Genomic DNA, 26,974 nt, shown 5'->3' on the forward strand with positions numbered 1-26,974 from the left:
ACCCGGTTTGTCACAAATTAACTACAATCAGAGAAACGTTCCGGCAAGCCATTACGACAGTTCTACTGGTCCAGTAGCCGCTCGGCCACATTAAATACCATCAAGTAACGTTGCTTTTTGTCTCTACTCTTGAAACTATATATATATATAGATAAAGATATGGAGCAACGGGTGCCCACTGGACTCAGACTTGGACTCAAACTCGAAAATACCAAAGACCGAGATGAAAACGGCGACTGTACAAAAACAAAGACGCCAATGTACTGATGCCCGGAAGCATTTAGCTTTTTCAGGCTCACGCTGCGTTTTATATTTTGACTCCATTTTTGTAGCGAGCTTGAGATCCAAAGTTAATCTTCACGACTGAATGTTCGGGGAGGTCTTACATCTATATATATAAATATAACGAAAGAAAATACATATACCCCCAGGCAAGCTGTCATCACGAATCCCTTGAGAGTGAACCCGGCTACTTTACTGATCTCTCTCTCCGCTAGGAACCTTCCGGCCTTCGATAAGATTCGGGTCATTTATAATCCGACCTGATTTTTTTTTGTTACTCCCAAATGTACGTCCGTGGATCCAAGTAAAAAGCAAAAAAATTGTTGTCGTTATCCCGCTGATGGACATCCGGATTTTATTCCAAGTATTTTTGTAGAATGTGTATAAGAGGATGTATGGGTGGGTGAAATAAGAAATGGAAGGATGATGGAAGTGTGCAGATTATGGAAGATAGTGAAAAGTATGACAAAGTTGTGAATAATGTTTTGAAATTCAAATTACAATTTTAGTCACACAATAAAAGTGAGGAGTGTAATATAGTGTAGATACAGAGAGCTTAAGACTAAGAGATACTAAGTCATCTTAATATCGCTTATTAACGTCGCTCGGAGGTCTCTGAAACCCCAGGGAGTACGAGAGAGTAAGCAATTAAAAAAAGTAAGATTGATAAATGACGGAGAATTAATGTGCAGAGTGTACAGTTGTTGGACTCTGGGGTATGTCGGAGAAGTGTAGACTATTGTGAAGAGAGAATGAGCAAGAGAGAGCTTCAATGTAGAGGTTAGAGGGTTGCTCGCGAAGGGTGATTGTGGGTGGCTTAATGGTGTTTGTATGCATGGGAAACTACTGGTGCGAGGGGTGAAAGCCGACCCTTGTTGACGTCACATGTATGCCGCGAGTGGTTCCACTAAAGGGTCTGCATCACTAAAGATTCATTTTATCTATCTGTATATTATTATTATCAGTATTATTTACATGAGTATTATTGACATGTTCCAATTTAAAACTATTGTTTCAGGCGATGCGAGTAATGCGAGTATCGGCAGTGGTGAAGGTACGGGTGAAGAAGACGATGATTCGTCGGGCAAGAAAAACCAAAAGAAGAGAGGCATCTTCCCCAAAGTCGCCACCAACATCCTCAGGGCGTGGCTATTCCAACACCTCACGGTAAGTGCTCAATACGATTTTTTATTTACAAGTTCTATCTGCTGAATTTAATGAGAAACAAATTTTATAACTGAGAACAAATACATATATATTTTTAAAATTACGTCAATGAAAAATTTTTTTCAAAAGAATATTTCAATTTCCAGATAAATATAATGAAATATATTTTTTCTCAGTAAAAATTATCCCCAATAACACTCGTAATGCAAAGCTTCAAAAAAAATGGACAGAGATGTAATCTCCTAATGTAGAGATAAGGAGCTAGTGTTCATATATCCCGCTCAACTGGCAACTGTTCTCCCCCTTATCCCGTCTAATGATTCACGGGTAATCTGAGCTGCAAAAAGCACAACGCGATTAGGGACCCTAGTCTAATACGCCAGCGGTGGTGATGGTGTACATACACAGTGGATTCTGCAACACGTCCTTGTCCTCGTCGTCATCATGATCGTATATTCGTCGCCGTCGTCGTCATTCTCGTTCTCTACTTGGTACTAGGTTAGGTTGTATTGCTTTCTCGCTCCTCTTGACGTTGAACGCCCTCGGTATACTACGACCACTACTCCAAGGACTCCAAGTACAGCTAGCAGCACATAGAGAGCATTGGGGTGTGATCGGGTTACCTTGCCAAGCGGTAATCATATTGCAGCTCGGTTAATGCCATTACTGCGTTCGTGGAGAGATTGACACCCCCTTGCGTGTGTTGCTTCCACCACTCCACCTTTCCATCATCATTCGTGGAATGGGGAATCACCACCTCTATCACCATCGCCATCACCATCATCACCAAACACCACCTCCCGCGTACCCACCTAGTGTATTGGATATGACGTCGGCATAGTGGGCTTTACGCTTCGCTGCATGCTCTCCGTTAACCAGCAAACTTTTCTCATTCATACTGCTGTGTGTTCTACTCTCGTACCAAGGAAAAATACTGAGCAAGAAAAAAAATATAACGTAACGTCATCCGGAGAATATCGACCCGACGGAAAATTGGAAGGGCTCCTCGTCGATGAGGGTTCAACTCCATTCAGATTAATTCAAGTGGTGTTGGAAAATTTTCTTGCTCACGATGATTTAGCTTTTCTCAAAAAATAACTATTTAAATTTATCAATTATCAATTCTCCATACTCCATAGTAATAAAATCACTTACTTACTTTTCAAAAGATTGAATTATTGATTGCATGAATTATTTTTATGTTCCACTAAATCGTAGAATTTAACGCAATTGCTCTTTTGGATTTTAAATTATTGGTCACAAAGACTTTTACTGTTTTACTGCTGTTGTCAGCGGACTATCCATTGAAATATCGACTAATATAAAAGATCGTTGTTGATGATTTAGGCTGCACAAACACGATTTATCCTTGATAATCCCACATCGTTTGATCGATACGGCCGCTGACTCGGGGCATAATTTCGTCGAGTGTATAAAGCTTTTATTTTTGTCCAAGTGGAATGTCGTGATGTCTGCCAAGATATATGAACATTCGTCGTAGCCGTACCCGTACTAGTCGTCTCGTTCGTACTTGTATTATACAGCAATGAAGTAGGATTAAGTGAATATATTTTCGGTAACTTCTCAAGTGTTTAAATACCTTGAAATGAGCCAAAGAATTAAAACAAGTGCCAATATGTGTTGTTGTATGGCAACATGTCGCTTTCGATTAAATTTGATTTGTGTTAGTGTTTAAATGACAAGCTCTAATTTAATTGGAAATTCAATACCAACAATAGTAACAACAAAAATTTTGAATTTTATCTGGATGCGAATTAGCTGAGGTTTCAGGGGCTCAAGCGAAATAAAAAAAAATACAAAGTGAAATGAAAGTATCTACAACCACATCTCGGAATCGTGTCCGACAGCTAGATATAAATTTAATTAATTTGATGGAAGTGAAAATCCGTTGGTATCTCTCCGAAACTACTACAACTCTACTCCCTAACGTGTGTTATACCCGAGTGCTGCATATTTGCGGCTGTGTCGTATCTACCCGACACACCAGTTTGATTAAATTTCGTTCCAGTTACGCGAATCGCTCGTGTCGACAGCAAACATCCAATATACATACATGTATCCTTTTGTGTATATAGATAGATAGTTTGGATGTTCTTGGGTCAAATTCCGAGGAAACCTACACAGCCGCGATATCACATTGTCAAGACATCAATCATGGGTTCAATTTTATCAATTTAAAAATTCTTTAAATCATTAGCCAGCCACGGGCTTTTTATCTAGATGATTAATAACCAATTTAATTGATTTATTTCTTAATAATAATTTATGTGCTGATAAGATAACCCAGTTATATGCCAAATTTGAATTGCAAGCGATATTTTTTTTACTGATATCATGAAAATTTCTCGCTATCGATTTTGATTCTCGGTAACTTCTAAATTTCATTCTACGGAAACGATTGTCTAGCAGTAATAAAGATTGAAAGAAAAAAAAAATTAAAAGATCTGCTGAAACAATGAAGATAAAGCTTGACATATATTTATAATCCATTTTAATTTAATGTAGAAATATATCTAGTTTATCGTTTCCAGTTTTATGCCATCCACTGCTTTTATAGTATTGAATCCAAGATTATTAACTTCGTTCATTCTTTCAACTCGTTTGGCACTACGTCATTGGTTTTTATTCTTTTTGCAATGTATATATTGTAGTAAAGTTGATCAACTGTATCCGTCAATATATTTTGACAAAATACCTGTAACATTTTTCCTACAAAATTAAAATATTTTCTTTACCGATAAATTCAAATATTATTGGCAACATTAAAAAATATTTTTCAATAACAGAGAAACGATATATCCAATAGTTGAATTTTGATTGATATTACAGTAAGGAAAAAATCAGAGACGTTTATTTTTACGATTTAGCCATTGAAACCCCGAATCCTCAGAACCGATTTCAACAGAATCGTTACGGTCTTTGAATAACATTGACGATCAAGAGTAGAGGTAACAGAGCTGGTGAATGGGGAAAAAGAAAACGCGTGCTTGTCGTCGTTTGGATATCTTAAACAATTTGCATAGAAAATCGTAGTGGCAGTTTTTGTCGGTCATAAAGGAAGAAGGGGATTCTCCACGCATTCAACTAAACTAAACTGAACTCACCTCACCTCACTTACACAGATACTCATGCTCATACTGATACTGATACTTATACTCGGAAAAGCACATCTTTCCCGTGTGGCTTATGATACTCTTCTTATTCCCATCTCCCCTTTTTACAACGGGCATACCGCGGAGCGTTTTATGCGACAATAACCGTAGTATGGCCCACTTAGATCTCCTATCTTCTTCCCACCGGGACTAACACCAACATCCGACAGTTTCCCAACTCCCTGGATGCCTTTTAACCACGTGGCGTTTCAACTTGTACTCAACATTTAAGTTGGTCCACTCTACATAAATAAAAATAGGTACCTTAACCCATTTTTCGGCGCGTTATTCATTTTTATTTTATCGTTATATTTCTTACAGATCATTAAATATTTTTATCTTCAGCCCTTGAAAGAAAAGGAATACTTAATTTTTTTTATGTTTAGTTGAAAAGATAAGAAAAAGATTTCCGTCAATTCTAGGTGCTCGTTGTCACCCCATCTACGTCGAAAGAGCAAAAAATGCCATAGAAAACGTTTGCATACATCGACTGACAGTTTTCCGCTCCGACAAATCCTTACGGCATTTTTATTTCCACGGCAAGTCAATTCCCTCACGACCTTCTTTTCCATCTTATGTTTTATTTTTATTTCTTATTTTATTCTTATCTCCACCTAATTTTGTCAAAGGGAATAAAAAAGTGCTTACACCGATTGATATGAATAAAAACATTGAATTTTAAAACATTTTATAGTTTTAAAATTTTTAAAAACTACACTACGTCTGTAGTTTCCTTGCCCAGCAACGGTCTGGCGTTCATACCAGGTTTCCAAAGGGAGTGCGGGTTGAGTGCGGCAACCCTTGTATTTAGACTTTGGCGCCGGCATTCAGTGGATTTGAATATAATACTTGGCCGCGAGAGCATGGCAAGCGAAGCAAACTGTAATTATGTTGATGCGCGCCATTGTATGCCGTCCGAATCTCGCCCACGCCATGAAACGGAATAATTTTGTTTTTACTCTTCATGCTCCTCAGCATTCACGCCAGTCACTTTTTTTAATCTCGTGTAATTTTATTTTCCATAAACTTTCCGCGCTTGAAAGAATCCAGAGTAAAATTCATTTAACTCATCCATGGAAGCAAGCGTTTACTGATCCGCGAAAGTTTATGTGCTTAGTTTCAAGTTAGACGGAAGGAAGCTCGTACAAGTTCGATCGACTCACTCTCTTTCTAGCTATCTTTCGGAATTCCTTTACTGATAAGCTCGGAGATGCGAAGTAAGAGAAGAAGACGGAAATAAAGTGCCGCATATGGTAATTAAAAGAAAACTTCTATCTTACCAAACTTGTGCATTTTCGATACGCAAATTTATTATTGTAACTTATGAGTAGATATGTAAATACATCTAGTCTGTTAAAACTTAAAAGAGTAGTAATAATAGGGAGCAAAAAATATCGCAAAGAATCTTCGTCGATTTCCTAGATCGGTATGTGCGCTTACTATATAAAAGAGTTAAAGTAATCCTGCTGTCCAGCGAGGATAATTACAAAAAACTTGAGAGCAACGTTTGCCGGTAGCAAACCGACCCAGCAGCATCGTCGTCGCTTAGAGTTTTGGATACTGGATAATATAAGGGGGTAAGAGAGAGGGTTTTTCCCTGGGATTAGACTGTCGTCCTGCCGACAGTGTAATCCCCTATTTTTGCGAAATTTATCGCCGTTAATCCTACGTCCCCGTGCGCTTGTGGAATCTATCCTGCTTTTTTTCCCAAGGATTTCACTCCCTCGTTTTTTAGATTTTTTTTTATTTTTTAGAATGCGACTACGCGACATTCCCTTGTCGATATTAAAAATAATAAAATTCAGTATCGGACCTGCTGAAAAAAAGTTTCACTGAGTGCGCGAGAGATGTGAAATGAGACTCTCGAGAATTCTGTTGAGTTTGCTTCAGTGTTTTTGTGTGTCTCCACACTAGTATCTGAAGTAATCCAACCCGGATTTAAAATATTCGTATCTTGAATATGCATTCGTAGGTTTAGTATTCAAAGACCCAGGGTAATATCACATTGGACTGCCGACGGCAAGCTCAACTGGACGTCATTCTGACACCCACACGAGGTTACTCATTAGCGTTCTCATGTCACCTTTTTTCTGGCTCTTTATTCTTATACTTTATCTTCTCAGCCATTCAAAAATTTTATCCTCATACAATTCATATGTTTAATTTAATTTAAAAAAAAGAGTCTCAAATTCCTCTACTCCAAATAATGACGATTAAAAGCGCTCAGGTTGGTGTTATACAATATCAGTAGCATCACCAGCCAACCAGCCACCCTCAGTAGTTGTTGGCATTTGAATTAATCCAATTACGCACGCTAGGGGTATCTCACGGGGTTGGACATTAGCGGTACGACTTTCAGTCTAAGCCTTAATGGACGTGACACTGCTACATCATCCATATGCAAAAGCAGTTGAATGCATTCTCGTATGTGTCGAAACCCTGGAGGATTATTCATGGTGATTTCACAAGATCATCGTCAGCTCTCTAATGTACTCCTCGGGTTTCTCGTACTGCCTTAATACGTCCCCCGACAACTCATTTCCCGCCCACAGCAGCCTTCAAGCCAAAATCCCAGATCAACATAAAAACAAAAAATGGATAACCTAAAACTTGTCAATATTGGTTGAGAAGCAATCCCATTACTATTCCCACCAGACCACTAAACTAAACTCGTGGATGTTCGCGACGAGCGTCAGGCTCGGGTGGAGACCGAGTAACCGAGGATATCGGTGGCACCCCATTAAGGAGAGTGCTGGACATCTGGGTGCTTTATGGCAGAGTACGAGCTACGCTCTTTGCTCTACGTGCTCTGCTACTCCACCGTTACACATTCATCCATGAAAGCATGAAAACCCAGTATTCGTAGTAATGTACTGGTGTATGTACTCTACATATATACAGATATATGTATGCTGTGAGATCGAAGTGCTGGCGGTCACCCGAAGTGGCATCAATACTTGATGGGCTCCGCCCTCGATTCTATCTCGCTCTGCTCTACACTCTGGACCTACATCTACATCATTCCGCATACAGTTAACTCAATTTCGCGTTCCAAGTCGTGCGTCCCAAGGGTTCTTCGCCTAAGATGACTCGCGGATTATATTATTCACAATACATTGAGCACTTTAGCAGTGGCCACCGAATTTAGGGTAGAATTTTTAAAGAAAGTCTTGCAAATGTTTCTTCATCCAAACTCATAAATAAAATAATGAAAACTTTTTAACTATTCCCTCACTTCTTAGCTGCTTTATTTAAACAATGATCGCTGTAATCGATAGCACACTTAATATGTCAGAGCACGCGATACGCCCTCGTGATATATATTTTAAACACGGTATGATCTTGCTAGCGCACCTTATGTACACAGTACATTCACCCCTGGACAGCGTCGTGACAACGTTTGCTTTTCCTTATTCTATTCCTGCGAGCTCCTTCGGACTCGTCTTTCACTTAGGTAAATATTTGTAATGTGCAAATGCATTCCGGGCTGTGTGCTGTGTCCCCCTTTTCACTGTCGGCCTTCTATTCTACACTACACTAGATCAACGAGGTGCGGCACACTCACCTCCGGCCTGCACTTCCTATTTCCGCGCCCTGCTACTCTGCATTTTACAATCCGTCTCTTTCTCATTCTACACCACAGCTCTCTTAATGCTGATTACTAATCAACTGACCTGCTTTCCGTCCAACATTTACATCTCAACTCTCAACAATTCATTGATCCCAAAACCTTCAAGTTTTTGTTCTTCGTCAACATCATACCCATACTAAACAATCTAAGGAATCAGTATCAATAATCGAGGACTTTTAACATTTTATTTATAAGTGCATCAAACGTAGGATCAAAGCAAATGGCGCGAACTAATAATTTATCCTTTGGGTATTATCTCTTATGGCAGGATTACTTGACCATCGAACCTCCCGGCGGTGTTTAATAGTCTCTCATGAGGGGTAGGATCCCTTATATGTATATATATATACATATATAATACTTGTTCGTCGTAGTCGTCTACCTATCTATATATGGCTATCGAAGTTGCACAGCAGCAATCGCTGGACTCTATCGCTTATATAACGCTTTAGCCCTGACAGCATCAGCTGTTTCTCTTTCTCTCGGATGGTTGTATGCCATGCATTAAATGCGATTGAGATCAACGCGATAAATATCTGATAGCGGTTGGTAAATATTTAAAATCACTTCTCGCTTGCCCAGGTCCCTCTCCTGTATCTGAAGCGGTTTTTCACTTGTGTGTATTCATCATTTATAAAGGCTTTGACGGCGATGCGCTAGTAAACGAAACGTAAATACATACTACCAGGTATATACATATACATATATATTTATATGTATGTATGTATGTATGTAGATGCATGTAGGAATGTATGCATGTACATTGGATCGTGAATAGCGAATGTTTTTGATCGGTCAGTCGCACATAGCGATTATGTCTAGCCGGATTCAACGCGGCTAGTTCGCCTAATTGACGTCGGCTAACCGACCGAGTCATCTTTATCGGCTGTGTCGCTCGATAAAGATGACTCGGTGCGTGAAACGCGTCGATTGGGATCGTGATCGAATTACTCCCCGTTCACTCCTGGCTTAATTGTAAATCCAACGGAAATTGCTCTGCATCAGGGAATCAGAGAGGCGTAGAGAACTATGTGTTGGAGAGAGAGAGAAAGAGGAAAGAGAGAGAGAGAGAGGAAATAGTATCGGTAACAAAGAACTACAAAGGAGTAAATGAGAAAAATACAGAAAAAATTATGTGATTTAGTGGAAAAAAAGACAGAGATAAAATTATTTTGAAAATTATACTATTCAAATCGGCACTATCGCAGTATCATGCTATCTGTGAAATATCAATTAATTTTTAATACACGGGATAATTAATCATTCAATCTTTCACACACGCTTACCAATTGTAATTTCCCTCCATCGAATGTTAATTGCACACTCTATCATTTACAACATTATAAAAATTTATTTTTTAATTTTAATTCTCTCTTTTTTTTTATTAATGCGCGATATTTATGTGACATGGCAATAAAATTTCTTTTTATTGCAATTGAATTATAATCGAACGTAAAATTTATTAAATGCAATTCATTTAATTTAATTTTTAATTATCGAATTAATTTTCACTTTAGAAACGAAATTTACGGACTTGAAGGCTACTAATAAAAAAAAATATCTTTTTTGTTCGATAAACCGTCTAGACCAAACTAAAAAGCATCATCGTGTATTCCGTCCGTAAGCACAGGCGAAGAAATGCTCTTCGGGTTTCCAAAAATGTTCTCGGGCACCTTTTCGTGAGAAACGGCTCTCCTGTGGCCGGTCTTTTTCTATTTTTTTGTATTTTCTCCTTTTCCTCACCGTATCTTAGAAGAAATAGAAGTAGCGAACTCTTCTCTAGCATTTCCAAAGGATACGAGGCTCTGGTGTTCTCCAACACTATACTAGAAGACGCTTCAATTGCGAAAGAGCAAAGTGAGTAGCGTCTCTCAGCTCTTGAGGCCGACGCGACCCGACCATCCTTTAATTCAGGCTGACAGGTGAACCCCATCCTCTCTCCTGGTGGCTATCCCTCGGGGTAAGATAGATCCGTTCCCGGGATTTCCTACGGGATCCGTAGAGTCTTATATCATGGATAGCCATCTCTATCTCTCTACTACACAGCACAAACCTACACACATCTACATGTTATCCTCATACGCTCATACATATCCAATCCTCCATCTCATTCCATTTGTCCTCTCGTAATACCTAATACCATGTACGATGTATCCTGAAATCTAATGATCAACTCGACATTAAATTGCATTTTATATATTATATATGAACGCAAATATTTATTTAGCATTTAAATAAATTTATAAATTATCATTCTCAAGTCTCGTATCGCGGTAAATAAATAGCCTCATCATCCTTGTCATCGATAAGAAATTTTTCATATATGTAAATTGAATAAATTTAATATCATATCCAGCAGCAATCCTAGAATACCACCTATCCATAGAAATGTATATATAAATATATAAGAAAGATAAAGATCTACCGAAGGATTAAGATTTAACAAAATGCTTTTGAGATTATGGTGTATAAATATGTATACATATATATACTACGCTCGAATAGACTTACTAACGGAATATATAGGTATGGAATACAAGTAGATCGTGCACGCGCAGCTCGAGGAATCATTAGTCATGATTAGACCGTCGACATTGACGCCCGGTACGCATCAGAGCCAACCCGTCCTGGACAGATCAAGTCTTTTGATACACCACGGCTTACTCGATCTCAATCTCTTTCTTATCTGCGTTATCGTTCCTACACGTCCATCTAGCTCTCGACACCGACTATTATCAGTCAGCTTTCTCCTTCTCTCTTCAAACTATTTCTACATATTATATTTATGAGTATCATATGTCGAAAAACAAAACCATAATCATTTGCTATGCATCGCAAGAGTTTAATTAACAGCGAACGGATTTACCGCAATGGAATTCTCCATGTTAAATTATAAATGTAATTTGAGATAAAAATCGCTACAGGTCACTGTGTAATGAGATGGAAAATCTACTGATGAGTTTTTTTTCTTTAAAATCTGTCTTTCGTTTTATTTTGTACTACTCAATTTTTTAGCTTATGTTTAATGTTTAGTAGAGAGCAAGAAGATATTATAATAACCTTAGGTTCCAAGTTGATCGCGAGAACTCGCGGGCATTCAATTACCCGTGATCGTTACGCACGGAATATCACTTGGCAAGTTGTAACGTCGATTACGCTCCATCGTTCATCCCTCGTCGAGCGTAACAGCTTCACGTCTCTTGTCGTGTTTATTTTATTTTTATCATCATCATCATCATCATTATTATTGTTACTATTATTGCTATATTTTCTTCTGACTCGCGAGTGTCTGCGATTCCTTTGGACTTGATCCCGAGGCCGCGATGTGGACTGATGTTGATGTTGATGTTGATGATGTTGACGATGATAATGATAGTTGGGAAGCGTTTCACGCCGAATAGGGTAGCGAGTAAAAATCTTGTAATAGTTGCGACGATTATGTCGAGTGAAGCATTTCTCAAGTGTCCGCGGCTACTTACCACTCTCAGGAGCGAACATCAGCTGCGATGCTCCATATAAGGTCGAATAAGAACCTCTGAAGAAATATTACCGAATGAGATAGACTAATGGGAATAAACGTATATAAAGATACAGATACAGATATAATTCTTGGATCTATCCCAGGCGTCTCTCGGAATTGACATTCTGAGATTGACGTTAATGAACCGTGTATTAATGACTCGTTAATTCTCGTGGGATCATTTAAGCCGTGAGTTTTATTTAAACATCGTCTAGTTCACGTATGCACGTATTTATATATTTGTATATTAATTTATATATTTGTACAACTTGTGCACTTTCTAATCTTATGCATACATAGTACTGGTCGTATGTTTATCTGGGATAATTCTAAGCGGATAAACTCTTGATTTACCAGCAAGACTTTAAGTTTTAAAAGAACTCGCAGTAATTCTATACATTTATATAATTCTTCTCTTTGCTTATTTGATTATTCATCGTCTCAGATTACGGGGCCCGATCGCTGTTATTCAGTCTCTCTTTCTACTACTTGTTCACTCGCTCCCTCGTTAATTTAGTTTTTATCAAGCTTTTATTAAACTTTTAGTTGTTTTTGTTGGTTTTCCTTTTATTCTGCGGGTCTGAAGGACTACACGCACAAGTGACAATTTTTTTTTTCGATCTTATAGTGATAGGACCGTAGTTGCATTCCAGTGTTCGTCCCCCCGTGATCGCACGCTCGGATGGTGAGAATGAGCCTTGCCGGATGAGTAGATTGGAGCAGAAAACATCCAGGAGACGCGCCGACTCATCAACGCCTTGAGGACCCCACCAAACTCATTGGCGCCCTTGACAATGCCATCTACGCATTCCAATCTTCGCGAACAAACTCGTCCAGCCGTGCCGATTACTCTGTCTTTCTCATCTTCGGACATTTCTTGCCACAAAATCGCGCTTTATACCCAACCTCTTTCCTCAAATAAAAACAAGACAATGATGATAATGTATTAGGTAGAACACGCAAAAAATTAATTAAATTATGTGGAATTAAATTTTTTAAATTAAAAAATAAAAAATCTGTTGGAGTTAAATTAAATTATAAAGAGAAAAATGTCAATTAAAAATGATACGTGAAATAAAATGTTAGAGGTGAAATTTAAAATAAGATAAATGAAAAATAAAAATAGGGAAAGGCAAAAAGAAAAATTGAAAAGAGATGAAGAGTCGGTTGCAGAATACGCGAAAAGGCAAGTAGAGGAAAACGAGGAGAAATGCGATGCTGCTGGAGAGGATGAAAATAACAGAGGTCAGGGGATTGAAGAGAGACCTGGAGGAAGTGTATGCGGGGGCGATGGGTGGGTGGGCAAAAGGGGGCGCCCGCAGAGATTTATGACAGGCGTTAAGCAGTAATGAAATTGCTCGTTGCTCGTTTCTCCTGGGGGGTGGGAACTTGGTACACCGAGAGGACCCAAGAGTAGTATGAGAGACGAGAGCGGTAGGAAAGTCCACGGTGAAGAGCTCGACGGAAAAGGAGTATAGAGACGAATGGTTGTGTAAAAGAAACTAAGAAAGAGAGAGATGCTGAGAGACCAAATGAGTAGAATGGAAGTAGAAGAGGGTGGAGAACATCGGTGGTGGTACTATACCAACAATCACGTGGCGCAATTACCTTTGCCAGCTGTGTAACCTCGCTTACAACGGGCGATGGCGGCGGCATCCTCTGAACTGACTTTTAATCATTTAGTATCTTCGTTTATCGCAACACTCGTAAAATATAAATTCCGTCTTGTGAATATCAATGTCCGACTATCCTGATGACTCGTCACTACAGTAATTTTACTATTCGTTTTATTATTTATGAATCAAGTAAATGAAAAAATATGAAAAATCTAATAGTGATAATAAATAAAAAATAAATAAGAAACAATTTCTTGATGATGAACATGTTATCGTGATAAAACACGATTGGCTCACGGCAGTACCATCACCCTCCGGATATCAAAAACTGTTGTGGTGAGGTAGAAAAAAAATAATAAGAGTCGACGAGTACAAAAACGAAGCTTGTAAGCTGTAAGCGGTATACGTAGCGTGTAAACGAAAAAAAAAAAATCACAGAGCCAAACGAAATACATATCCGTATCCGATCGCAAGCTTCCATTTCCGGTCGCTGCCGTCGGAGGCCACTATATTTCCGGGACATTTATCCCAGTTTATCCTGTTGGTCCAGGGTATGAAATCCAATGGCCAAGTTGTGAGGGGCGAGCTGTAAGAGAACTACGGAAGAGGGCTCTGGAGACGGCATAACGGTCGATATGTAGTGCTTAGACATTGAGAATTATATTTAATATATTTATAGTAATGTTCAAATTTAAATGGATGTTAAAGTTTGAGTTTAAGATAAATTTAAAGTTAAACATTAAAGATGTCTTGTTTTGTTTTACGGTTAAATTTAGTGCGGTTATTTTGCATGAACAACGCATTGTCACGAGACACCTAGAAAGATGTTGGAAGATATATTACAGTTGAAGGCAGTCGTAGAGACGAGAATACGAAAAGAGGAATCAGCAAGTTATAAGATAAGAACCAGAGCGATATGATACCGAGGGAAATTTTCTGCATCGATTTAACACTTGCTGTTATGCGTGTGATTCGTCGTGGAATACAGGTGCTCCTTTAGCTGAGGCGTTTGAGCCCCTGCACGAGGATGTATACTCGTGACTTGACATCTCGTTCTACTTGTAACATTTCGAAACTTCCAAGCGCCTCACTTGATATTCCCATTCTTTGTAAAAACTTTTTGTCTTTTAAAACTTTTAAATTTCTTGGTTAAAATGTCTTCTTTATTTTTATTATTTCTTTTTTTTTGTTCTTGTATTTTTTTACTACTGCTAGAGTGTAGCTTTGGAGATGTTGTGACGTGCAAGTTAAATCACTCAGCTGTCTAGTTGTGATGGTATAACATCACTAAGTCCACCCTTTGTACAAAGGTTAATCGGACGTTTGATTTCTCGAAAAAATGTCCTCGATTCCCGGTACGTCATGTTACCTGTCGCTCAAGTGGGCCACTGAGACTTTAAAGTTTAAGTTTTAGCTACTATATCGGTATCAGTGTGTTGGGGTATAGAGTACACAAGATTGTGTGGTGTGTCAGCAAAATGTATAGAGAGTGTAGTATTAAAGTATACAATGGTCGTCGCGAAAACAGCGGGTGTAGTATAACTTGAGTTTAAATTCTCCCTGCGGACTGAAGAAGATCGGCGACAATTACGGGATGCCTGAAAGATTTATAGGAAAAGAGAAGTCTGATGGCTCACAAAAGTTTTGTGTCTCCCGATGAAAGAGATTGAATCTCTCCCTTATATATTATTTTCTCTATCTATCCCTCTCGCTTGCTAAAACATTTTATCCTCCTCATTCTCTTTATCTCATTCTCTTCCTCTTCCTCTTTGTAACCGTGAATAAATTAGAATTCGAGTATCTGCGGTGATGTATAATGTAATGGATACCTCCGGACGACGGAGCCGCCGGCAGGACTGCCCGACTGATTAATTATTTCGGTTTGAGCCTCGAAACTAACAACCGCGAACCAACGGCCTGAGTCTGCTGGTTCGTACTCTCGTCTCATTCTCTTGCCCATCTCTGTCTCATTCGACTCTTCTCGGAACACTATTCTTGACGATATTTGACGCTCTTATGTCCTTCGACTTTAATATATTTCATTTTTTTATATTTATTATCATAATTCTCAAAACCGCGACCCGAATTGTCCCTTCGGTCCAACCAAACGAATCCATCAAAGCCATTTTAATTTACAAACTCGAATCGTCTTGTTATTTCCTTAATTTCATAATTAAATTTTATAATTTAACTTTACTTCGTAATAATAATAACAACATTTATGTAAATCGAAAATGATATGCCGAATTTAATGACGAGGAATAGAAAAATGGGCGTCTAGCTGGCTACTAGAAGTTGAAACATAAAGAAAGACGAATAACAAAATGATTAAGATGGCTGAGAGGGCGGCGAAGAGTGTACACTAAATTCGAAGATCATCTGCCGCTATAAAAGTCTGCCAGCTGGCAAAAAAGTAAAATACAAACGTTCCTTCGATCCTCTGCTATGTTGATACCGTGTCGTTGCTTATTTTCAACCCACAGCATACCTGGTCAGAGACAAGCGAGACTAAAATCAAATATTTCTTGGCTTGGATCCGGAATCGCATATTCATAATAAAATTCTCGTCGCCAATTGATTTCGTCAGATTAATTTAGTAAGAAACTTAATTTCACTTGATGCTCAATCAGTAGACCCAGACAATAAATAGCTATCTCTTAAAGTACGTTGGAATAAAAATACTTTAAATCGCTGAGTAACATTAGCTTCAAGATGCAAACGTTTTCCACAATTCACCGGATATTCTAACTCCTTCGGCTTGGGTACAATCTTATCGGCGTTCTGCCGTGACTCGCCCTTCCTTTCTTAGTTGTAAACCTTCTACTGAGGTAGAGGTAGAAAACCAACCCAATGGTGAAAAGACCGATAGCAGGGAGAGCGAACAAGCAAAAGCAAGTATAGCAACCAGTCAGGCAAGCCCTGATCCACGTACCCGTTACCCCAGAGGGAAACTTTCACTCTTTCTCTCTGGGCGAGTGTGGGTGAAAGACCGAGCGAGTTACGGATAAAATTGAGAGAGAAAGCAATGAGGTTGGGTGGTTACCCCCAAGGTAGAAAGAAGGGGTGTCGTGATAACGTCACGCTCTGACAGAGTGCTGCTGCTATCGCGCCGCCACACGCTGGCAGAGAAACAAAATGGAACCGACGACCCTTGCTACAACACTACCCGCGTCTTCGACAGCTCAGTCTACTGGCTCTTTCCTATGTAACTATCTCGAGCCGATGACCCTTTAAATAATACCACCCTATCCAGTCAAAGGCTCTGGTGCTATACAGCTCCCGATAAAAAGTTCCCTTGTTATATGCAATATATTTTAGCCCGTGTGTGTATACTAAATATAATATAATATACTGCTGTACAGCCATTTTCCGCCGGTGCATCCATCCAGAAGTCACCAATAAATGCACTTTAAAATTGCTCGGTCATGTATTATTATGTTTTTATGCGCGTTATTATTTTGTCAACTCTCGAGAGAACATTGACGATCGATACTTGACGACGTTGCACACGCACTTCCGGCACATATTTATGCTTTATAGTAACATATATGCATAGAGCGACGAATAGAGAGAGAGAGAGAGAGAGAGAGAGAGGGACAGAGAAAGAAAGAGAGGAGAGACCGGTGAAATGCACACAAGGTCACACGGGTGTCCGCACACGGAAATCCGGATTGGATCCGGCTGCACGCTCGAGCACGCGCATCGATGATGATGCCCACAAACCCGTGCAAACTCGGCGTGCGAGCATTTCCCGCACGTGTGCTCGCGTACAAAGCTGCGAATCCGTTGCCACTCATCCCTCGTTCACTTTCCTCCTGCATTATCAACTACGCCACCAGCAACACTACTACCCTCTCATCGTCATCGAGGCCCCTCGCGGCTCCTCTGGCCTTCTCCCCGTGTGCCCGTTTCTCTGTTGACCGCATCGGTCGTTTGACCGAATGCGAAACAAACGGCGCCTGCTCGGTGGTTCCGAGCCACCTATATCAAAAGCCCATAATAAATACAAGCTCCGATATTAATTCCGTTAATTGTAAAATGCATTTGCCGAGTGGGTGGAAATAAAAGTTACCCGATGGCATGAGCGGTATAAAAGGGAGGGAAATACTGCACACGTGGAATACAACATGGTGTGACTGCTTTTCTGTGCACTGGATATATACACATATACATATATATGTAGAAAAAGAGGTTTGTATTATGGGCTAATGGGTGCCAGTACCAGGGGTTAGTGAATACGAGCCACGTAAATGAGAGAGAGTTTTCGTTTATAAAGAGGACATGAGAGTCTGCGTTGTAATTAAAAGTGGAATGTTAATTACTCTTTGCATTACCGAAAAACGATTTACGCTGCTGGAAAAATTGTTATGGTTCTTTCCATTGTTGTTGTCTTGCGTCTGCTAAATATGACATTTTTTAAAAAATTTCTTTCGTGATATAATTAAATTTTCAAGCTTCAAAGCTTACTATTCATTGTTTCAGTAGAGTTCTAATTAACCGATCAATAATTTTTTCACTTTGAGTTATTTAAATATATGCAATGCATTATTGAGTGGTTGTCATCAGTGTAAACTGCATATTTCAATGGCTTATTGCTGAACAAAAATTAGATAGACATAAAAGACAGGGCGTGGTTCCGAGACGCATTTGAAAGGCTCATAAATACAAGGTAACTATTTTGAGGGACCGAGAATGATTTATAGAAACGTATAACTTCCCCGAGGCCCGTCTAGTTTGTTGTTTGGGACTATATATGAATGTATACATGTGGATATATTTTTGCTTATTTTGTTGGTCGATGTTCGCCTCGGGTTCGCGCGAAATGCGACGACTTTGTGTCTATCTGAAGAATAACCGAAGAAACTCATAGTGAGGCTCAAGAAATGAAAGAGAAGTAAAAAATAAAAAGTATAATAAAAAAAAAAAAAAAAAAAAAAAAAAACAAAAAGAATGAGAGAATGAAACGAGTCCCAGCAATTCTTAGGACCGACCGTCGGGCCCCGTCTACGCAGAGGGCCATGGCCCCTTTGGAATATTTAATTACAGCTTTAACGTTCGAGCGAGAAGAAAATAACGCACACGAGAGCTCATTTCATTCTTTAATAAAGCCCCATTGGCTGCTTGTGGCGAGATGCAAGAAGAACCATATATATATACTCACTCTCTGTGTTTACCTCGGTACTTCTAATTGCTCTCTTGGACCTGGGGGGGCTCTTCACAGTCGGCCATTACATGCGAGACCAACCGGCTGAAGTGTAGAAGAATAAGAAGAAGAACTGTACACAAGTGAGCAAACCACAATCTATATATATCTAAATACCTTGAAAAAAACAATATATATGTATATAACGATGATAATTATTATTTAATCTTGGATATCTTGTGTAAACTCCTCGTCATCTTGCATTAACTTTTAATTTTAATTTCCAAATCAATTATTTTTATTGTTGATTTTCTGACAACGAAACGCATTCTCATGCACCTCAATTAATGAACGCTAGGGAGTTGATTGAAATTCCCTCTTACATTTGCTGACTACTGCCAACAATCCACTACTATATTTCCGGCATGATTTTCAAGATTAACGTTATCGACCGAATTTCTCATTTGTTGTTGTACGCCTTGGTGTTTTGTTGCATATATGTGTGAATATATGTAGGCACACACATCTGAAAGTAAAGGGTGAAAAGTTGCCGGATGCATTCGGGGAAAAGAGTACGGAACACACTCACACATCAAGTACCGGCCATGTTGGCACGAGGTGGCCAATGGCGGGCGGAGCACCTGCCTCTCGTGGGTTCTCCTCGCGTGCTGCTTGTATCGCCCGACGGGTGGCTTGTGTGCACTTCGCGAGGCGTACACAACGTCGGAGGAAACGCATGGCTGAGCATCGTCTACTCAGAAAAGGGTGTACAATAAATATACATATGTATGTATATAAAGCTCATATCTACATGCTGTATAGCGCTGCAAAAGGCGGACATTTGTGGGGCGTATCTACTTGGATTTCGCTACTGCAATAATCATCAACTTGGGCTCTTACACATTAATCAATAAATCGATTGTATTTTCATTATCACTTAATTAAAAATTAACAAACATTTGCGATCAATGTATTATATGTTTACGTGTGTATGTGTGTGAGTGTGTGCAGGTGTGTGTGTGATTAATGCAGCAACGAATTGGTTCAGGTGTATGGTATATCTTAAATCGTGTGAGTGTAGTCACGAGTTGGTGCGGAATAATTAGAGAAGCATTATCTCTTTTTCTCTCTTTCACTCTTTCAATCTCGGTGATGCCTTGTCTCAGAGTGTGTGATGTCCGCCGCTCGATAATTATGCGAGACGAGAAGTACACCAGCAGTCGATGTCGAGATATCGATGTGCTGGGATTCATCAAGGACGAAAGAACGACGCGCGATTGCGATGAGAAGCGTTTGAATATCAGTGGCGCGAGAGTCCTGCTGACAAGGACGACCTCCAAGCGATGACAATCGGCTGGCCTCGATGCTGTGTGCCAATTATCCAGCAATTTATGCATTTGGTTTCGATCCTCCCTCTCCTTCTTATCTTCTATCCTCTCGTTCTTATGCTCCCTTTTACTTTCTAAATTCACACACGCGCTGGATAACATCGTGTCCTTTAAGGCTCAAATATTCTCCAGCCATTTTATCATTCAGCATTATTTTAAGGACAATTATACCGCGAGAGTACACGCCTTGCATTTATTTTCCCGAGGTAATGTGTGCGCCTCCCCACGACGGCGATGCATACAAAAGAAATAAAATAAAATAAACGGCTGCTGGCAAATGTGTGGGTACAAATTTAAAATCTTCATTGTGGTCAGCCATTCTTTGGCTAAGCGTTGCGGCAATATTCCTTCAGCTCACAACCTCATCTTCATATTCTCATCCTCCACCTCCTCATCCGCCTCTTTCATCGCACACTCCACCTCATTGCCGCATCGTGTACCACCCAAGGGCAATGATGCGTGCATGTGAAGGTCGAAGCTCTTCCTCTCACTTTATTATTTAGATTTTTATTATTTTTTATACTCTTCAACGTGTGCATGCATACTCCTACAATCATACTCCAAACACACACACACACAGACATACGTTTATACTCACCCATATATTTTTTGTTATATATCGCAAATTTCCCACGACGATGATTATAAACGCGTCTCGGGGTTGCGTTCCACCTTCATCATCCTTCATCATCATCATCATTATCATCATCATCATCATCGACATTATATCCCTGTTCTCATTTCTTTTTCTCCCCCGCGATTGCCGGTGCATCCTTAGTGATCGTCGTTCGTCCCAGCAGTCGTCATCCTTATGGCTCATTTTCTTTCTTCGAGCAACGCTGAATTCCAGACCCTCTATATAACTACAGATCTATTTCTTTGAGTCCACAAAAACGAGTGGCGTTCCAAGTCGTCCATCGTTCAGCGCCATCGGCAACGCCAACTGCCTACCATAGTCTCGCACAGAACACAGCCGTTGTCATCTTGCGGGGCTTAACACTTATAACCCAAGTGCGAATACTTTGTAAGCTCATTGACTCCCAGTCGTATTGCACGGCAGCATATATAGATATACAGGGCAGGTATTTTTTCATGAACCTTTAAGTTCTTTCCATCGCTTGGTCCGTCATCGTCGTGTTTCCGTCCACCATAATAATTCCCTTGGTGATTTTTATTTGGTCGCGTTTCATTGCCCGGCGATGGCCTATGGGCAGTCGGCACGGTATGTTATTAGCGTCTGGTGATGCTCGTCGTTATTGCTCTGGCCCGGCTATATGCCTGCCTTCAACTCATACACGTTTTCTTTTTCTCTACCTTATTCTACCTTTCAGCCTTTATTTTTGTCTCGCTCTTTTACTGCTCGGGTGTATATCTATATCTATATACATATCTGCAGTTAGTTATACAGTCTGTTGCTATTTCACTCGCGCCAGAATTGCTGGTTGATGCTTGAGGTGGAGAAGATGGTGAAGAGAATGAAGAAGAACGAGAGTGATTGGACGAATAGGAATCCATCCTGGAGCGAATAAGGGACCGCCATACTGGTGTGCTGTGTATTGAGAAGAGCTGACTGAGTTCTTCTCTGGCTTACGATCCTTTTGAAGAACCATCTCGTGAATATTCCTTTTTCTTATTCATCCCACAAAACTCGTTCCCATACATAGATATTCAGAAAGACCCACGACTGACCCAGAGACTATACCAACTCCGTGGTATTCGTAGTCTCAGTCGTAGTCGGAATTAAATTCATCAGTGTGGGATCGAGTAACGTCTCTGTTTTACGGTCCTATTAAAACACGATTTAATTATCTTCAATTAGGATTCAAATGGGCGGGAACGTATTGTAGATGAGGATAAAAAATTATGTTTATTTACTGATTTGTGATTTTTTTTTGCTACCCTGTCCAGGGTTTTTATAGAACGAAATCCGATAAATTTAACGGAGAGAAAGAGAGAAATGTAAGTGAAGAAAAACACGTGCTGCATGTCTCCACAAATCAGCACAAAAAAAGCTCGTAAAGACGTTTTACTACCCTGTTGGCTAACTCTCGTACGGAGGAAAGAGAGTTACAATATGAGAGACGCCCAGTGAACGAACGAGTGATTGATACTCGAGGATTGTGTGATCATTTGCCATAACTCGGAGCAAGGCTTACGAGCTTACCGATATACTTGGAAGTGTGCCTGTTACTTCATCAATCCTAAGACCTTGACCGAATGACTCACAAATTACTTTTTCATCTCATACTACAATTTCTGTCCCTTTATTTTCGATACTGAAAATAACTTTTAGTGTCTTATTCATGGTTTTAAAATTCATAAATTGCTCGTGGAGTTTTTAAAATTTTTTATCAGTATTATCCAAGTTTGTAGCGTAACAGGAAATTCGCCAAGTTTGCCATAATACACGCATGCCGTGATGTGTGTGTGGATAATTGCAGGAGTTGCATCTACGAGCGTGCACAGTGTGGTGAGGATACTAGTGCTGGGTCTGGTTTGGTCTGGCTGGTTGGTTCGTTGGAGCTGGGGTTCGGTATTGCGGTAGGAAAGGGTGTCACCACCACCATCACCTCCACCTCCGCCCTGGTGTTCGTCGTTCCCTTGTACCACTAATCAAATTCAAATGCATATACCCAACACCCAGAGCGAGCGGCAGTACACACATGCTCGTCGTTGATGAAATTATGGTCTACTATACACTCTCACTCACGCTGCTGCATCTATTTCACAACGTATGTGTTGTACATATGCTGTTTTTAATTGTGTCACCGTACTGGAAATATTCCAAAAATCGCAAAAATATATTCTGTTTAATGTTGACTAAAAATTAAGCATTTGTCAACAGTGGAGCATTTAAAATTTGCTGTGATGAAAAGACCCTGGTGGATGTCTAGGTGAAATGTGGCTGGTTAATGGTCAGTAGATATCAATGCTGAGTACACACAACCATGTAATGGGGAATATGTACAAGATGTGTATGAGGAAGAGAGATGTGCACTTGCCGCGGGAGCCAATTATTCGATACCGAGCACTCGGCTACGTGCCACCACTATCTCTCTGGCGCATCGAGAGTATATAAGCCTTTGGCTATCCTCATTTCGTCGTCTCTTCTTTATACCCTTATCCTTTATCTAACTCTCTGTCTATTCCATTCTTTTCAACATATACACCAACAACTGAAGAATAAACTTCATATAAAACTATGTCTAGATGTTCTTATAGTCAAGGGGTAAAAAAAAATTGGAGAAAGTGCGTGTAGAGATCCAAGTCACTTGGAGACTGACTAATCCTTAAGCCAAAGAGAATATTCTCAAACGAAACATATATACTGAATCAATCCTAGTTCTCGAAGCGTGTGTTGGTGGATATATTCTGAATAAGAGAGACGGTGGAAAAAAATAAATAAATAAAACAAAAAAAATGGGCTCTCATGGTCTGTCCACAAGAGGTGCGCGATGAGACGGGGCCATTACAATACCAAATGCCCGGTCGATCGGCTGGACAATGGCAAAGGCCTTCAATTGTATTGAAATCCCGAGTGAACAAATGTGCGGCTAAATTCGTCAATAAATCTACAAGTCAACCAGTCGACTGCTGCTACTCCGACACCACTCCACAACTCCCATCTACTCTCACCACGTCTACACTAACCCAAAAACACATTCACAAGTTTCTGGTTGGCACTATCACCATCATCAGTATATACAATCACCACGAGAGCAGCAAAATAGTCTGTTGAACAATCAGCGTGAAGAAGTCACTCTTTTGCGCTTCTGGGCTGGCACTCCTGCCGCCATTTTGGTTAACGTTGAGACGCCAATTTGCCGAGGCACCTGGTGAGCGTTCAGGCCCGCCAGGCAACCGCTTCTTTACCTTCTCATCCTCATCTTCTGCCTCTACTTTTACCTCCTTCGTTTAGTCTTGGGCACCGTTGTAAAGAGGATGGGTTGGCGTAATTGCACAAGCGAAACAACCAAGCTTCGTTCCGGATCACGAATTATAAGGACGACTGTAATTGCAAAGGTATTCCTCCAACGATCTTCTTTGCCGTCTCGACGTTGCTCACTCATACTCTTTAACTCTTTTCCTTCTTATTTTAACTTTTATTATTTCCTTTCTACTCCGGTTTTTTTATTATCGTCTTCACTCATTGCACCAATCGCCATTGACTGCATCAGCCATGCTGGCATGTTAAATTTTAAGGCGTCGAAGAAGGCTAGCTTTAAAAATGCATAGCTTGTAATCGTTTCAATGTGTCCGGCAGGACTCGACTACTCCCTTGAGATAAACTGGCGATCGTTTTCTAAGAGCTTGCTTATACAATTTTTATGATCACGTCTCTCTTCCCTCAGTACTGCGAATCGACGATTCCTATTTCCTTTCCCTTCATTTCGAGGTTTATATTTATCCACACAACCTATATCTCCACAGTATCTACTGATGCATGCAGCCACAGCCCACCTGTTTTCTTTCTCTCTTCATCTATATCCGTAGCGTTTCCAATCATTGTAAAACCCCAACAGAAATATAAAACCATAAACCGATCAACCAAACGATATGGACTCATATATAATGCACACAGTAAATACATACACGAAATGTTTCACGTTATATGCACACACTCACACACCCACATATGTGTGACGTCACACATGAACACGTAATGGCGGTGATGCGTTATCTAGAAATGGTTTTACAAGGGCGACATCCCATGGCATACATAAACTTAGCATACTCTGCGAACCAAGAAGTCCAAGAAGGAGAATTTTTTTCCATTGCTAAAAATTTAACTTTTTTTCTTACCATCTCTTTCGCTCTTTTGAGACTATTTTACTTTCACCCTGTTTGGTAACGGATTCGTGAAACGACCTTGCAGTATTTCTCAACCCCATTCTTTATAAATACATTGGTGTGTCGTTTCCCAAACCACTAGCGGAACAATCGCTCCTTACGGACGCGTAAAAATGTCGAATCGCACACAGCATACGGGGCTAGAGTGTGTGAGTATGTTATAGGAAACTTTCAGAATGATATATCGAAACGCGAACGAATCTTGTGGGCAATCGACTTGCATGAGTTACTACACAGTAGCTTTGATTTGTATTTCTATAGGTACTTAAATCAAATTCCGCTGAAACTAAATCTTTGACGACTTTATTTTTTATTTTTTTTCTCTACCTTTTAAAAACGTCGCAGACATACCGCAATGACAATGATAAGTTTATGAACTAGTTGTGCAAGTTGTGGGAAAAAGTAGGAGCTGCCTTGATTGAATATGAATATGAATATGAATATGAATATATAGAGCTGAAGAACAAAGGCTGATCAATGATATAGAAGAAAATAGTTGCTTATCACATACACAGGCAGTCTCACTAGACTTCTCGGTTGGTCGGATGATCTGCATGTCGTGTCATCCGTTTCCTTCGTTTTGCTTCCTGAGGAATGAATAAGCCGGGGTTACACCCTCCGGCTGAGCGAGGAGACACCCTCCTTCCAGTAGTCCTACAATAACAACAACAACAAAGCCTTGGTCGTATACACAAGCTCGCGACACCGGAAAGCTCGCGCGTCCACGACGACGCGTCTAGGTGACTAGTGTTGCTTCGGGAATTTACACAGCACTACATTCTGATTTACTGATGTACTTTAGTCTGTCCTGTAGCCTCATTCATTCCGTCTTTTGCATAAATTTTTTACTCGCCATTTTTTACTTCAACTTTTAACACACTCCCAACTTCCATTTCTCAATCTTCATAAACTCCTTTGTTTTGTTTCTCATTTAAATTCAACACAACTCAATAAAATACTTAATATAATCATTTTTTTATTCTTATTATTATTTTTATTTATTGTTATTGTTCTCTGTCTTACGATAATGTGTTTTTTTGTTTCAGGTAAGTTATGAGCTCATGAATCTGCGGCAGATATTTCAGTGGCAGAATGAAAGATGAATTTCGGTGGTTTTAAAAACAGGGAATACGAAAAATAAAAGAAAATATGTCACACTGGAGACAGAGGTAATCGAAAAAATCTCCGATTTTATGTGACACGCCCGTCATACAAAAAATAGTGCTGAATCAATATTTTTTCTTACACGAATATGCAATCTAGAATAGGAGGAATCCGAGTTGGATGCTGTATAAAATAAGCTGTACAGCGACACGTCTATCTGGTTTATGTACTTTCAACTCGGCTGGTTGCCTGTCGGGATATTATTATGGAATAAAATGCAAAGGAAAACTAGTCGTATGGCTGAGCGAAAAGAGTAGGCCTCGGAGGCCCATAACCCCATCAGGTTAGCTCCCAAGGGTGCCATAAATGGGTATTCCCGAACCGTTGTGTTCCAAGCCGATGGCTCCTGTGGTCTCGGTATCATCCTCCACGTGTGTCTTTCTCGCCGACCCGCTCATTCCAATCACTAGCTTACACATACACACACATACATTCATATATCTATTTCTATATCTACAGTGCATATATATATATAGATAGATAGATAGACGAATAGAGTTGACGTACATCTGGATATACTTTGGAGATATCGGCGTAGAGTTATTCATGAGAATAAAATGAAATCGTCTTGTCGTTTGATATCTCCGGCACGGTTATTAACTCGCTCTCGTCACGAACAAGTCATGGTATTCACTGATGCATTTAGTCGGTTGGGATGGCTACTTTTCTTATTTCTCCCTCGCACGCCATCGCGTATATTCAGTCCTCTACCTTCCGGATTCTCTTTGATCCACACTCAAACACTCGTTTTATATTTTCTTATTCTGTTTTTTCGTCTAATTATTTTCAGATGCTCGCGTGTAAACTCACAACTCAAGTGAATTATTTTTTCCCCATTCGAATCACAACAAAACGTAAAAGACTTGAGACTTTAGACTTAAAGTATCTTCAACCGACGGACTATATTTTTTTTTTTTTTTACTTTCGAGCGATCGAAGCGACCATTTTGGGTGTGAGGTGACGAGTATAACGAGACGAATTTCGTTGTCGCTTATTTTCATACACATGTACATACACGTATAAATATATATAAATACGG

General features: G+C 39.8%; 1 protein-coding gene across 5 annotated transcripts in view; it reads left to right on the plus strand.

Annotated features, from left to right (window-relative positions):
* The window catches only part of LOC103578861 (homeobox protein homothorax), a 262,266-nt gene that overhangs the window by 160,924 nt on the left and 74,368 nt on the right, over positions 1–26,974 (plus strand). For all 5 annotated transcript variants that reach the window (XM_053741611.1, XM_053741613.1, XM_053741612.1 and 2 more), the window contains one exon: positions 1,301–1,449. In XM_053741611.1, coding sequence (XP_053597586.1) covers positions 1,301–1,449 — 149 coding nt within the window. The remainder of the gene's footprint in view (positions 1–1,300; positions 1,450–26,974) is intronic.

The sequence above is a fragment of the Microplitis demolitor genome, chromosome 8, assembly GCF_026212275.2.
Source record: "Microplitis demolitor isolate Queensland-Clemson2020A chromosome 8, iyMicDemo2.1a, whole genome shotgun sequence".
In the NCBI taxonomy this organism is placed as follows: Eukaryota; Metazoa; Arthropoda; class Insecta; order Hymenoptera; family Braconidae; genus Microplitis; species Microplitis demolitor.